Consider the following 15,369-nt stretch of genomic DNA (forward strand, 5'->3'; position numbering starts at 1 on the left):
TACTTGACTTTTTTCACCTCAGAAGTTTTAATCCATCTATAATCACATTAGGCACAGACTACAGTCTGTGCCAAGTTCATTTCCACCCCCACTATCTCCACTGTTGTCTTTAACTAGTACATGATGTCCACCCCTGTGTTTTAGCCTCAAGCAGTGCACAGGTTGTGAAACTGCATCTGGGATTGTTTCCTGTGTTAGATCAAAACTGCTTGTCTTAGTAAAGCTGGGCATCCTTGCGGTGGAAGCAAGAACAAGAGTAGGGTGAAGCTTTTCTCAGATAACCCTTCAGAATGTTACCCACAGGTATATTTTTGATGAGTGTCCTTATTTCTCAGATGCAAGGTATGTGATATTATTTTCTGCAATGTTTATTTACTACACTTGAGGCATTATCTCTTTAGCTCCAATATTTAAACTTTAGGTTACAAAAACTCTAACTTGCATTGGTGATTTCTCTGAGTATATCAATGTCAGGCTTAGATTGGGTTGTAACTGACCATGAGGTTTGATGAGTCTATGAAAACCTATAGACCCCTTAAACTCTAACAATAATGAGAAAGGGGAAGAGATGGGCATTTATATAAACACCTGTAGACACTGTGCTAGCCATTAGCTACTTTGTATGTCAGAAGGTTTAAAGTCCTTTACTATTATACATTTTAGTGATAAAGAATATGAAAGTACCCTTTGCAGATCAGAGAGGACAGGTATGATATGAATGCTCACACGGTCCATAAACCAGTGAATCCTTGATACAAATCTGAGTCCATCCCCCAAATCCACATTATTTTATCTGTATTGTTATAGATGCTCCAGAATAAACTTATAGCTAACTGTCAGTGTGACAGGACATGATAAAAAGAAAATATTTTGTATTGACATGGGCCCCCCAAGCTTATCTAAACACTGGAAGCTTTGAGCTTTACCTATGGGAGTTAAAACTACAAAGGCAAATTTACTGAGAGAAAAAAGAACTATTTAATGTTGAAATAGGTCACTTCTGTACAAGATTTGGCAGAAGGGAGCATCTGGAGGTAGCAGTGGAGAACAGAAATAACAAAGGTGGTAATTCAGAGCAAGGTGGAAATAGCCTAAGGACACTGTGTCTTTGTCTGCCTCCTTCCTTCTGTCTCACTGATCTGTAAATAATCCTCACACTACCAGCTAAGTGTGATATGAGTGCATGGTTGGTCATTGCAAGCATATGGACTAGAGGAATGTAAACCCATTTGTCCCTCTCTGGAAGGTGGCTTGTAATAACACATGCATGTTCATTTTATGTTTTCTTCTAGGAAGAGGGATTGTTGGAGTAGAGGGTCAAGAACTGGTTCATCCTAAAAAGCTATCCCTGCTACAGAAACGGGATCTTGAACGCATCCATGACTCTGATACACCGGTATACACTTTGACTTAGTATATATGACTCGGTGGCTTTCATGGCTGTATAGAAAGCTGCCCCTGGCTCCAAGAAGGAGTAAACATGAAGCAAATATGGGCTTCATTTTTGTAGGAAACCCCCCTCCCATTTGGTTCACAGTGTATGCTAAGGGATAACTGACCCTCAATCGGCTAGCAAAGCACAAAAAGGACTGCTCAAGCTTTGGGGGAGCTATTTCCTATCTTCCAGTTTGGGTGAGGAGTTCTTCTAAGTCCTTGCAGACTCATGTAATGTCCTCCCCCACCCCATTTTCTGAGCTGGTGACCCTAGAGCACAACCTTGAGCCTTTATTTGGCTTTTGTCAATTTTCAGTGCACAGGATTACTTGCTTTACATGTAATGCCCAATAAGACAACTTCCATGGAGACAAAAAATGCTTGGCCTTACAAAGGTTTCCATTCAAGCATTACCATTTAAAAATACCTACTATGTTATTTTCAAAAGAATATTTACAGTAGGTAATAGACAATAGGCATAAGTGAACCACTATACTTTATTCAGCTTTCAGGATTAAGAAGATCTTAGATAGGTATCCTTAGAGAGGTATATTTAGGTATTCACATTTTACCACCTACGTTTTAACTTGGCTTCACCAAAAATACTTAGTCTTCTGCCCTGACAACAATATACAAATACTTTTAGAGTCATGGAGTTTCTTACTCTTCTCATGGTGGCTGCCTGCTTTCTATACCATCACTTATAGGTTTCTCAGTAATTATAAAGCAAGATTTCAGCTTCTCTAATTGTCTCATGCCATGATAAAACAGAAACAGCTCTCTACTCTCTTCCTTCTGGTGTCCACCCTGGGCTCTTTTTCTCTAATAAGGTTCTTCTCAAATATTTGATTTCCAAGTCTTTCTTTTATCTTCTCAAGTTTTCATCTAATTAAAAGGTTGATATATGACCAATGGAGAAATCAGCTTCCTACAGTCCATGGATGAAAACATTTGTCTTATGCTAGCCAACTTTAATATCAGAAAGTCTATTATAACTGAGTGAGATTAGCTTGGGCCAGGGAGAATACAAGGGATGAGCCTAGAACTGAAAAATGCCACAACTGCAACAAAAAGACCTAAATCCATATCCGTATGGGTGGGTACATATCAAAAGAGGTTAGGACTCAACTTACAAAACCCCCAAGAGAAAATAAAGCACCATATGAATATTAAGATAAATGACAAGTTTTCGGTGCAATATAAGTGAACCAGTAGGATCCATGAGGCTTTGCAGATGCAAATAAATAAAGGAATGAATAAACACATGTGGGAAACTATACCAGTGTTCCACAGAGAACTGATGCTTTTTCTGTGCATCCTCTTATCTTTAGGAGATATAGTGTAGGTCCCCATTTCTTAACCATGGGTTTCTCATTATAATTTTGTTCCAAAGAGTGAAGCATAAGGTGAAAAAGTCACTTTATACAGAGAAAATTGTAAATAAGTAAGATGTCTAACTGTTGACTAAGGTCAGTCTGATCCATGAAAAGGATGGGTGACAATATGGACTCTTTTTTTCTCATCTTTATTAACTTGACTATATCTTATTTACATTTCGATTGTTATTCCCTATCCTGGTTTCCAGGCCAACATCCCCCTACCCCCTTCCCCTCCCCTTCTATATGGACTTCCCCTCCCCATCCTCCCCCGCCATTACCGCCCTCCCCCCAACAATCACTTTCACTGGGGGTTCAGTCTTGGCAGGACCAAAGGCTTCCACGTCCACTGGTGCTCTTACTAGGCTATTCATTGCTACCTATAAAGTTGGAGTCCAGGGTCAATCCACGAATAGTCCTTGGGTAATGGCTTAGTCCTTGGAAACTCTGATTAGTTGGCATTGTTGTTCATATGGGGTCTCAAGCCCCTTCAAGCTCTTTCAGTCTCTGATTCCTTCAATTAGGGTCCTGTTCTCAGTTCAGTGATTTGCTGCTGGCATTCGCCTAAGTATTTGCCATATTCTGGATGTGTCTCAGGAGAGATCTATATCCGGTTCCTGTCAGCCTGTACTTCTTTGCTTCATCCATCTTTTTTTTTTTTCAGAGCTGGGGACCGAACCCAGGGCCTTGCGATTGCTAGGCAAGCACTCTACCACTGAGCTAAATCTCCAACCCCTGCTTCATCCATCTTATCTAGTTTAGTGGCTGTATATGTATGGGCCACATATGGGGCAGGCTCTAAATGGGTATTCCTTCTGCCTCTGTTCTAAACTTTGCCTCCCTATTCCCTGCCAAGGGTATTCTTGTTTCCCTTTTAAAGAGGAGTGAAGCATTCTCATTTTGGTCATTCTTCTTGAGTTTCATGTGTTCTATGCATCTAGGGTAATTGGAGCATTTGGGCTAATATCCACTTAACAATGAATGCATATTATCTGTGTTTTCTTGTGATTGGGTTACCTCACTCAGGATGATATTTTCCAGTTCCACACAATTTCCCTATGAATTTCATATAGTCATTATTTTTGATAGCTGAGTAGTATTCCATTGTGTAGATGTACCACATTTTCTATATCCATTCCTCTGTTGAAGGGCATCTGAGTTCTTTCCAGCTCCTGACTGTTATAAATAAGGCTGCTATGAAAATAGTGGAGCATGTGTCTTTGTTATATTATAGAGCCTCTTTTGGGTATATGCACAAGAGATGTATAGCTGGGTCCTCAGGTAGTTCAATGTCCAATTTTCTGAGGAACCTCCAGACTGATTTCCAGAATGGTTGTATCAGTCTGCAATCCCACCAACAATGAAGGAGTTTTCCTCTTTCTCCACATCCTCGCCAGCATCTGCAGTCACCTGAGTTTTTTATCTCAGCCGCTCTCAGTGGTGTGAGGTGGAATCTCAGGGTTGTTTTGATTTGCATTTCCCTTATGACTAAAGATGTTGAACATTTCTTTAGGTGTTTCTCAGCCATTTGGCATTCCTCAACTCTGAATTCTTTGTTTAGCTCTGAACCCCATTTTTAGTAGGGTTATTTGTCTCCCTGTGCTCTACCTTCTTGAGTTCTTTGTATATTTTGGATATAACCCCTCTATCAGTTGGAGGATTGGTAAATATCTTTTCCCAATCTATTGGTTGCTGTTTTCTCCTAACAACAGTGTCCTTTGCCTTACAGAAGCTTTGCAGTCTTATGAGATCCCATTTGTCGATTCTTGATCTTAGAGCATAGGTCATTGGTGTTTTGTTCAGGAAATTATCTCCAGTGCCCATGTGTTCAAGATGCTTCCCCACTTTTTCTTCTATTAGTTTGAGTGTATCTGGTTTGATGTGGAGGTCTTTGATCCACTTGGACTTAAGCTTTGTACAGGGTGATAAGCATGGATCGATCTGCATTCTTCTACATGCTGACCTCCACTTGAACCAGCACCATTTGCTGAAAATGCTCTTTTTACCATTAGATGGTTTTGGCTCCTTTGTCAAAAATCAAGTGACCATATAGGTGTGTGGGGTCATTTCTGGGTCTTCAATTCTATTCCACTGGTCTATCTGTCTGTCTCTGTACCAATACCATACAGTTTTTATCACTATTGCTCTGTAATACTGCTTGAGTTCAGGGATAGTGATTCCCCCAGAAGTACTTTCATTTTTGAGGATAGTTTTAGCTATGCTGGGTTTTTTGTTATTCCAGATGAATTTGCAATTTGTTCTGTCTAACTCTTTGAAGGATTGGATTGATATTTTGATCGGGATTGCATTGAATCTGTAGATCGCTTTTGGTAAAATGGCCATTTTTACTATGTTAATCCTGTCAAGCCATGAGCATGGGAGATCTTTCTATCTTCTGAGGTCTTCCTCAATTTCTTTCTTCAGGGGATTGAAGTTCTTATCATACAGATCTTTTACTCACTTGGTTAAAGTCACACCAAGGTATTTTATATTATTTGGGCCTATTATGAAGGGTGTCATTTCCCTAATTTCTTTCTCGGTTTGTTTTTCTTTTGTGTAGAGGAAGGCTACTGATTTATTTGAGTTAATTTTATACCCAGCCACTTTGCTAAAGGTGTTTATCAGGTTTAGTAGTTCTCTGGTGGAACTTTTGGGATCACTTAAATATACTATCATTTCATCTGCAAATAGTGATATTTTGACTTTTCTTTTTCCAATCTGTATCCCTTTGATTTCCTTTTGTTGTCTGATTGCTCTGGCTAGAACTTTAAGAACTATATTGAATAAGTAGGGAGAGAGTGGGCAGCCTTGTCTGGTCCCTGATTTTAGTGGGATTGCTTCAAGTTTCTCTCCTTTTAGTTTAATGTTAGCTACTGGTTTGCTGTATATGGCTTTTACTATGTTTAAGTATGGGCCTTGAATTCCTATTCTTTCCAGGACTTTTATGATGAAGGGGTGTTGAATTTTGTCAAATGCTTTCTCAGCATCTAATGAAATGATCATGTGCTTTTGTTCTTTCAGTTTGTTTACATAATGGATTACATTGATGGTTTTCTATATCTGAAACCAACCCTGCATGCCTGGGATGAAGCCTACTTGATCATGGTGATTGATTGTTTTGAAGGGCTCTTGGATTCGGTTTGCAAGAATTTTATTGAGTATTTTTGCGTTGATATTCATAAGGGAAATTGGTCTGAAGTTCTCTTTCTTTGTTGGGTCTTTGTGTGGTTTAGGTAAAAGAGTAATTGTAGCTTCATAGAAGGAATTCGGTAGTGCTCCATCTGTTTCAATTTTGTGGATTAGTTTGGATAGTATTGGCATGAGGTCTTCTATGAAGGTCTGATAGAATTCTGCACTGAACTCATCTGGACCTGGGCTCTTTTTGGTTGGGAGACCTTTAATGACTGCTTCTATTTATTTAGGAGTTATGGAGTAGTTTAAATGGTTTATCTATTCCTGATTTAACTTCGGTGCCTGGTATCTGTCTAGGAAATTGTCCATTTCCTGCAGATTTTCAAGTTTTGTTCAATATAGGCTTTTATAGTAAGATCTGATGATTTTTTGAATTTCCTCTGAATCTGTAGTCATGTCTCCCTTTTCATTTCTGATTTTGTTAATTTGGACACACTCTCTGTGTCCTCTCGTTAGTCTGGCTAAGGGTTTATCTATCTTGTTGATTTTCTCAAAGAACCAAATTTTGGTTCTGTTGATTCTTTCTATGGTTCTTTTTGTTTCTACTTGGTTGATTTCAGCTTTGAGTTTGATTATTTCTTGGCTTCTACTCCTCCTGGGTGTATTTGCTTCTTTTTGTTCTAGAGCTCTTAGGTGTGCTGTCAAGCTGCTGACAAGTGCTCTCTCCTGTTTCTTTCTGCAGGCTCTCAGAGCTATGAGTTTTCCTCTTAGCATAGCTTCCATTGTGTCCCATAAGTTTGGGTATGTTTTACCTTCATTTTCATTAAATTCTAAGAAGTCTTTAATTTCTTTCTTTATTTCTTCCTTGACCAGGTTATCATGGAGTAGAGCATTATTCAACTTCCACGTATATGTGGGCGTTCTTCCATTATTGTTATTGTAGACCAACTTTAGCCTGTGGTGGTCTGATAGGACGCATGGGATTATTTCTATCTTTCGGTATCTGTTGAGGCCTGTTTTATGACCAATTGTATGGTCAATTTTGGAGAAAGTACCATGAGGTGGTGAGAAGAAGGTATATCCTTTTCTTTTAGCATAGAATGTTCTATAAATATGTATTAAGTCCATTTGGTTCACGACTTCTCTTAGTCTGTCTATGTCTCTGTTTAATTTCTGTTTCCATGATCTGTCCATTGATGAGAGTGGAGTGTTGAATTCTCCCACTATTATTGTGTGAGGTGCAATGTGTGTTTTGAACTTTAGTAAGGTTTCTTTTATGTATGTAGGTGCTCTTGTATTTGGAGCATAGATATTTAGGATTGAGAGTTCATCTTGGTGGATTTAACTTTGATGAATATGAAGTGTCCTTCCTTATCTTTTTTGATGACTTTTGGTTGAAAATCAACTATATTCGATATTAGAATGGCTACTCCATTTGCTTGGAAAATTGTTTTTCAGCCTTTCACTCTGAGGTAGTGTCTGTCTTTTTCTCTTAGGTGTGTTTCCTGTAGGCAGCAGAATGCAGGGTCCTCATTGCGTATCCAGTTTGTTAATCTGTGTCTTTTTATTGGGGAATTGATTCCATTGATGTTGAGAGATATTAAGGAATAGTGATTGTTGCTTCCTGTTATATTCATATTTACATGTGAGATTATGTTTGTGTGCTTTTCTTCTCTTTGTTTTTTTGCAAGACGATTAGTTTCTTGCTTTTTCTAGGGTGTAGCTTGCCTCCTTCTTTTGGGCTTTACCATTTATTATCCTTTGTAGGGCTGGATTTGTAGAAAGATATTGTGTAAATTTGGTTTTGTCATGGAATATCTTGGTTTCTCCATTCAGAGTTTAGCTGGATACAGTAACCTGGGCTGGCATTTATTTTCTCTTAGGGTCTGTACGACATCTGTCCACAATCTTCTGGCTTTCTTAGTCTCTGGTGAGAAGTCTGGTGTAATTCTGATAGGTCTGCCTTTATATGTTGCTTGACCTTTCCCCTTACTGCTTTTAATATTCTTTGTTTGTTTTGTGCATTTGGTATTTCGACTATTATGTGACAGGAGGAGTTTCTTTTCTGCTCCAATCTATTTGGAGTTCTGTAGGCTTCTTGTATGTTTATGGGCATCTCTTTCTTTAGGTTAGGGAAGTTTTCTTCTATGATTTTGTAGAAGATATTTACTGGACCTTTGACCTGAGAGTCTTCACTCTCTTCTATACCTATTATCCTTATGTTTGATCGTCTCATTGTGTCCTCGATTTCCTGTATATTTTGGACTAGTAACTTTTTCTGTACATTATCTTTAACAGTTGTGTCGATAAATTCTATGGAGTCTTCTGCTCCTGAGATTCTCTCTCTTCTATCTTTATATTCTGTTGGTGATGCTTGTATCTATGGCTCCTTGTCTCTTCCTTTGGTTTTCTATATCCAGTGTTGTCTTCCTTTGTGCTTTCTTTATTGTGTATGTTTCCATTTTTAATTCCTTTACCTGTTTGATTGTCTTTTCCTGTAATTCTTTCAGGGATTTTTGTGATACCTCTATATAGGCTTCTACTTGTTTATTTATGTTTTCCCATGTTTCTCTAAGGGAGTTCTTTATGTCTTTCTTGAAGTCCTCCATCATCATGATCAAATGTGATTTAAAATCAAGATCTTGCTTTTCTGGTGTTTGGATATTCATTGTTTGCTTTGGTAGGAGAACTGGGCTCCGATGATGCCATGTAGTCTTAGTTTCTTTTACCTGGATTCCTGTGCTTGCCTCTTACCATCAGTTTGTCTATGTTGTTATCTTGTTCTTCTATTTCTGACAGTGGCTAGACCATCTTATAGGCCTATGTTTCAGGAGTCCTGTAGACCTGTTTTCCTGATTTCTTTTAACAGAACAGAGTGTTCTGCTTTCAGGTGTGTAGTCTTTCCTGTCTACTGGTTTTCAGCTGTTTCTGTGGGTGTGTGTCCTGAGTCCACCAGGCAGGTCACTTGGAGCAGAAAACTTGGTCTTATCTCTCAGGCCTGAAGTCACTCCTTGGGGGCTGCGTTTCAGCTCACTGTGCACAGGGGTCCCTGATGGCATTAGGTGTTTTCCTCCAGAGTCAGAAATGTGGGCAGAGTGTAGTTTCTTCTGGCTTCCCAGGCGTGTCTGCCCCTCTGAAGGTTTAGCTCTCCCTCCCATGGGATATTTGTGCAGGGAGCTGTTGACTGGGTCCCTTCAGATCTGGTTGGTGTCTGGACCACAGGGAACCTGCCTCTTGAGTGCCCCTATCTTCCTGTTCCCAGAGGTCCTATACAGTTTCCTTTTGGGCCAGGGATGTGGGCAAGTGTGGGCAGTATTGGAAATCTCTCCAGCCCTGCAGTCTCAGGAGTGCCCACCTGTCTGGTTGGTGAGCTCTCTCTCGCATGGGGTTTGGGAGCAGGGAGCTGTGGGCAGGGATCAGCAAGGTTTGGGCACCAGCTAAAAACTGGAAGTGTCTAGTCCCAGAGGAATTTTGCCTCTGTGTGTCCTGAGTCCACCATGCAGGTCATTTGGAGCAGAAAAGTTGGCCTTACCTCTGGTCCCGGGCCTGAAGTTACTCCCGGGGGTGCTGCACTTCATCTCTCCATGAGGGTGGCAACCAGAAGTGTCTTACTATGACACAGTGGCACTGTCTTTAGTGGTTTTTGTTGACATATCAATAATAGGACATTTGGATGGTAACTCAATACTCTCTTCTCAAATGGTTTTAAAATCTACTCTTATTGATTTTATTATTAATATTTCTGAAGTAACAATTTTTTCAAACAGATGAAGAATTCACTTAAAAATGGGCAACACATATGAAAAACTATGAACCAGCATTATAAAGAATTCTCAACAAACAAAGGAACATGATGAATCAGAAGCTCATCAAATCACTAATAACTAAACCTGAGGAAAATAGCTATGCCAATAGTCATCAAAAAAAGAGAAAAAGTTAGAATTTCATCATTCATTACTGACAGCATCCACAACTGATAAACACTACTGTTGGTTTATCCAACTGGAGCCACCATTGTGCTGGTGGAATTTCTAAATCTTTGTTCCTTTCTTCTTAGTATCTTGCTAGTGTGTATCAAAACCTTACTTATTTTGCCCATGCTGTACACAAGGCAGCTTTAGCTACAATGAGTATCCCCAACTAAATTTCAGATAATCAATGTAGATTAAGTAAACTAAGATCTTTTCGTATTGTGTCTGTCACACATAAAACACCTTCTAGATAAGACTATTTTTGATTGGAAGTAGTAATGATTGAGAAAGGAGAGGGGAAGAATATGGAGAATAAACACATTAGGGAAGATCTGAGGGTCTGAAAAATGTTTAACTGAACATTAAGTGACTTGCACATTCCTGACTGAGAGACAAATATACATTATCCTTATTGTTTCACTAGTAGAAATGTCTTTTTAACTGAGATATAACTGGTAAATCATTCTTATAATGCTGTCCCTTAAAGTTCACCTTTTTCAAGGTTTCCACCCTGAACTTAATGTGGGGAACTATATGGGAATAATGCCCCTTTCCCAAGACATTCTCTTCCTCTAAGTAGATTTAGAATTCACAGAGAGGGTCTTGTTTTTCAGGAGGAATATGAAGAAGAATTGTTGTATGAAATAAAATTGGGCAGAAAAACTTTAACCCTTCACCTTCTGAAAGCAAGGTAATGTGCTTTGTTTGTTTTACTTTGTTTTAACAGGGTCTCCCATAGCTCAAACTATCCTCAAATGAGGATGGTCTTGAACTTCTCCTCCTGCTTCTGCCTCCCTAGTTATAGTATCACAGGTGTCTACCACCATGCCCAACAATTGAGTACAATTGAGGCTGCATATCTTATAGGGTTAGGTGCATATGATACTCATGATTGTATATAGACTGCCAGTAATGTGAATTCCTCAAGTCTTAATGAATTTTTTCTCTTCAAATATAAACCTATCCCATATCAGAAGCAAGAAGAGTGTTGATTCTGTTCTCCAGTTACTAATTTACTTTTCCTATTCTGATTCTTGGGAACATTTGAGAGCCATCTAGTCCCTCTAAGTAGAATACTCGTACACTGATACTTCTCTGAGTCAGCACTCATCCTCTGTAAAAGGGAGGCTAATATTAACAGAAAAATTTCTACTTGTCTTTCTACAGTATTGTTTCTCACTTTTCACTATATACATATATAGTGTGTGCATTAAAGCAAAATAATGCAACAAAAACAAGCCTTAGGTCATGATGGAGTTCTGTGTACATTTAAGTCAATTTGTCAATTGAAGATAACACCTACTGACATTTTAGTTGGGATTTTATTAAATATAGAAATTAATTTGGAAATATCTGCTTGGCAAGCCAATAGGTTTCTTATTATGACTCCACTTATTTAATATCCTATGATGTGTTCTGGAATTACTTTATCAGATTAAGAAAGTCCATTGAGAAATGTTTTGGGACTTCTTTGACTTAACACAAGTGGATCAATGTGGCAAAAATTTAAAGATGGATTGAAGGGATTGAAGGAGTCACATTTGTAAATAATAGGGCATATCTGGAGCAGATATTCTTGGAAAAACGTATAGTTTGATTTACACTTATTGGATATAAACTATAAACTATCCTTACATGTCTAGGTCAAAACTCTAAATGTACTTTATAAATTGTTTTACAGAAAGTTTTTTTTTAAATACCACCTGCTAAAATTGCCATAATGTTTGCTGACTGTTCTACAGTATGTGTAATAGTATGAGATTCAGTTTGGGGAGAGTTTATAGTCAGAATGGTTGGCATTGTTTTTCTTTTTTTAAAGAATGATGGGACTACTGATATTTAGGACATCTTCAAGGCTCCTCAATAATATAACTGGTTTTGTGTGGGGGAAGAGGTTTAAAGTGGGTCATCTCATTGGCTCTCCTCTCTCTTTCAGGGAATTCCTCGCTCTAAATTACAGTGAGACATACTACAACATAAAGAGAGAAATGGTCACCAGGCATCCACAGATCTTGGTATCTTACAAAATCTTACTTTGTCTTTTTTCTGAAACTTGTATTTCCTGGTATGAATTTAAACCTTATTGCCAGATTTACAAGTTATTTCAATAAGTACAAGATATATCACTTCAAATATAGGTAAAGGCAATGAAAAAACAGAAGTCATGGGAAGGAGGGGCCCAACCATTTACCCCTCAATAGCTTGTTTGTCGTTGTTGCAAGGAAAGCAGCAAGCAGGTCCAGCAAGAGATAAGGCAAGGTGATGAAACCTTACTAATGAGCTCTTCAGAGGGAACAAAAGAGTTTGTGCAGCTGGAGCAGAGGAAAAGAGGGGAGAAAGTTGGCAAAGAGATAAAGACATGCTGGGAGGAAAGAATGTCATGTGCATGTAGCCATGTAGCATGTAGGTTCTCATGCATGCCCAGATTTTAATGTGAACAGAACAGAAAGTTGTGTCAATGGGTTGGCAACCAAGTGGTGGCTCAATCACTAGGCACATAGTGAATTAAAAGAAGGAGATTAAAAGGATGTTGCGCTGGGGGTTGAGAGTGAGGAGGAAAGATGCTACAAAGCACCTAGGTGTGTCTTCCTGAGAACGATTTTATAATATGTTGTTTTCAAACCTTTACACAGTCATCTCTTCCTTCTCTTGAGACTGTGTGATTGACATGTAAAATTCTGTTGGGAAATTTTTGTATTGACTAAATATCTAAAGCAGCAGAAATAAAGATCATAGCAAATTCAAAATGAAACAACCTATTTCAAAACTTTTCTAAAAGAACTAGCTCTCAGTTGACTAGTCAAACTAAATGTGGTAGGATGGAAAACAGTACCTTTTGAGCCCTAATGAGAGCTGATCATTTCCTAATGAGCAGATCAAAGATTGCATCATATTTTTTTTTTGCTAAGTTGGCTCCTCTTTCTTCACTACAGTGGTAAGTGAAGGGAGCATGAAACAGGAGCCCAAACAAACACACTATATCTTGATGGAGTTGTACTTAAGTGAAAGGGATAAATTCTAAATATATGAAACAACTTTCAAGATCTACAATGAACTGGCTCTTACATAATGTATGAGCTCTGTACACCATTCTGATACCCTTACATTAAGGATATTATTCTTCATTCTGCAGAGGAAGCTCTGCATTACTGGTATTCTGGAGATATAGAATATCTTTTCCTTCACCTTTGTAGAACTTGTTTCTACAGCCATTGAATAAAAGCACTCCTTCTGAACAACAGTATTCTTTAAAACTCTATTTCCTCCATTTAAAATGACTTAAGTGTCTCTACGATGTAAATCACTATGTAGTCTAAAGATAGAGGAAAAGAACAAGTGTGAGATCTTAGAAGGCCATACAAGTGTTGCCTCTGGGCTCATTAGCAGACAGAAGAAATGAGAAGAATGTTTGCCTGATGGAATTACAATGAGCAGTGTGCCATTGTAATAGATAGCAGAGATAGATGTCAGCTGGATTAACACAGAGAAACAGTAGAGACAGAGAAAATGGGAGGTGGTTTGAGAGCAAGGTCTAATTCTAGAAACATCCAAACTTGCCTTGGTTTAACAGGCAGTGAGGGGATAACAATATTTCTTCAAGGATCAGAAGGCAGATGGAAGGGATCAAAGTCAAAGTTATAAGAGAAGGGTCACATCTGAAAGGATTCCATGTCCCAATAGACAAGTTCATGAAGAAAGAATTTATATAAGCATTTATACACAAAGTAGTCATTCAGTTAGGATAAAAAGTCTGTAAAGTAGATTCACATGTCTTAAATGAATGCCACAAATAAATTCAGGGCAAATGTCACCTAGCAAATGCTGATTTATTCTTGACAAAATTAGTCAATTGTCAATATTCATACAGTCTCAATATTTATACCTGATTTAATTGACTCTTCTGTCTTAGGATCACTGTTTTTACCAAGGCTCCATTATACATGAATTTGATTCTGCTGCAAGCATCAGCACTTGTAATGGTCTGAGGTAAGGTAAAGTAGCTTTCTAATTCATTTCCTATAGATTTTAACGACAACCACTTGAGTGGTTTCTATTCACCAAGCTTCATAAATATAAAAGTTAATGGAAAAGGGGGCGCTATATACTCTCAGTAGTGACTGTGTACTATAGCCTGTGTTTATGCTCATGTTCACCAACAAGGAACCTAACAGATAACTTTCCACAAAGTGGGTCTTCAGCACAGGATGTAAGGGTTAAAAGATGGAAGATTCTTGGACACTGTCTACCATGTTTTCTCGTAGTAGAGGCCAGGATGCTGAAATTACACAATTGCTTAAGCACGCCAATCTTGTGAATATTCAATTGATTCAGCAGTGCCAGTCTCCTGACTCTGAGCTCTAGGGTTCCTCTGATGCTACTGTTTTGGTCACTTTTCTGTCTACAATGGCAGATCCATTCTGGTCTAGAAAAATATAACGTCAGAAATAAAGCTCATAATTTTTCTGTAAGTCTTAGACGTAAAGATAAAGTGGAAGATGTGAGGAGAGATGGAAGGCAGAAGAAAGAAAAAAGTTCTGTGTTCATTCGTCTTGACTTTCCTTGAGTAGCTCCCAGGATTTGCATGAGTGAGAACCTCTTTTATGACAAAACTATACAACAGAATTTGTAGTGTTAGATACTTACTCTACAGTTAGTGCCTGGTGGATGGAGTAAATTTGTGCAGAAACTTTGATGTTACTATAGGTAAAATCGGGTTTTCTGCCTATGCTCCAAGCAAAAATTATGCTTCTGAAGACAAAGGTTAAATTGGCTCCTAGAATTACTGACTCACTGAAAGGCCACAATGCTGTGTTACATGTTTATTGCCCAAATCACCCAGCTACATGCTGAGGATGTCTTAATTCTAGTAGTTTCCCTTTCTTGAAAAAGTTAATGTTAATAAAATAGAGTGGTATAGCTACAAATCATAATAATGTTATGTTGCTCTTTCCACAGAGGCTTCTTCAGGGTAAATGACCAGCGGTACCTCATTGAACCAGTAAAATACTCAGATGAGGGAGATCATTTGGTGTTCAAATACAATGTCAAGGCACCTTATGCAACCAATTACTCCTGTGAAGGGCTGAATTTTACCAAGAAGTCTACTGTGATAGATGCTAAGAATATAGAAGAGCATAAAGTAGAAGTGAGTATTCTAATTCCTCTTTACCTCAGGAAGAAAACATTTCTGATTTCCATTATGATGATCCAAAGTCTCAATAAAGAAAAAAGCCTTCCACCATCCCTACAGAATAAGAGTGTTAAGTCTGTAAGCAATAGTGAAATGAACAGGAAAATTTGCCATATCCCGAATCCTATCTTTGATGTGGGCTTTCTTTGTCTTCCTTACCATTTTGGTGGGATATTGTTGATGACATAGCAAGCTTACCTCTTACATCAGCCCCAGCAGCCCCAGTCATATGGTAAAGGACAACCAAGGTTATGAGATTTTCAGT

At 38.4% G+C, this 15,369-nt stretch overlaps 1 protein-coding gene across 1 annotated transcript in view; it reads left to right on the top strand.

Annotated features, from left to right (window-relative positions):
• Positions 1-245: 245 nt before the first annotated feature.
• The window catches only part of Adam7 (ADAM metallopeptidase domain 7), a 50,221-nt gene continuing 35,097 nt past the window's right edge, over positions 246-15,369 (top strand). Inside the window, exons 1-6 of the mRNA XM_032918097.1 lie at positions 246-342; positions 1,293-1,396; positions 10,528-10,604; positions 11,850-11,928; positions 13,824-13,900; positions 14,870-15,059. Coding sequence (XP_032773988.1) covers positions 291-342; positions 1,293-1,396; positions 10,528-10,604; positions 11,850-11,928; positions 13,824-13,900; positions 14,870-15,059 — 579 coding nt within the window. The 5' untranslated portion in view covers positions 246-290. The remainder of the gene's footprint in view (positions 343-1,292; positions 1,397-10,527; positions 10,605-11,849; positions 11,929-13,823; positions 13,901-14,869; positions 15,060-15,369) is intronic.

The sequence above is a fragment of the Rattus rattus genome, chromosome 12 (genome assembly GCF_011064425.1).
Source record: "Rattus rattus isolate New Zealand chromosome 12, Rrattus_CSIRO_v1, whole genome shotgun sequence".
Taxonomy (NCBI): domain Eukaryota; kingdom Metazoa; phylum Chordata; class Mammalia; order Rodentia; family Muridae; genus Rattus; species Rattus rattus.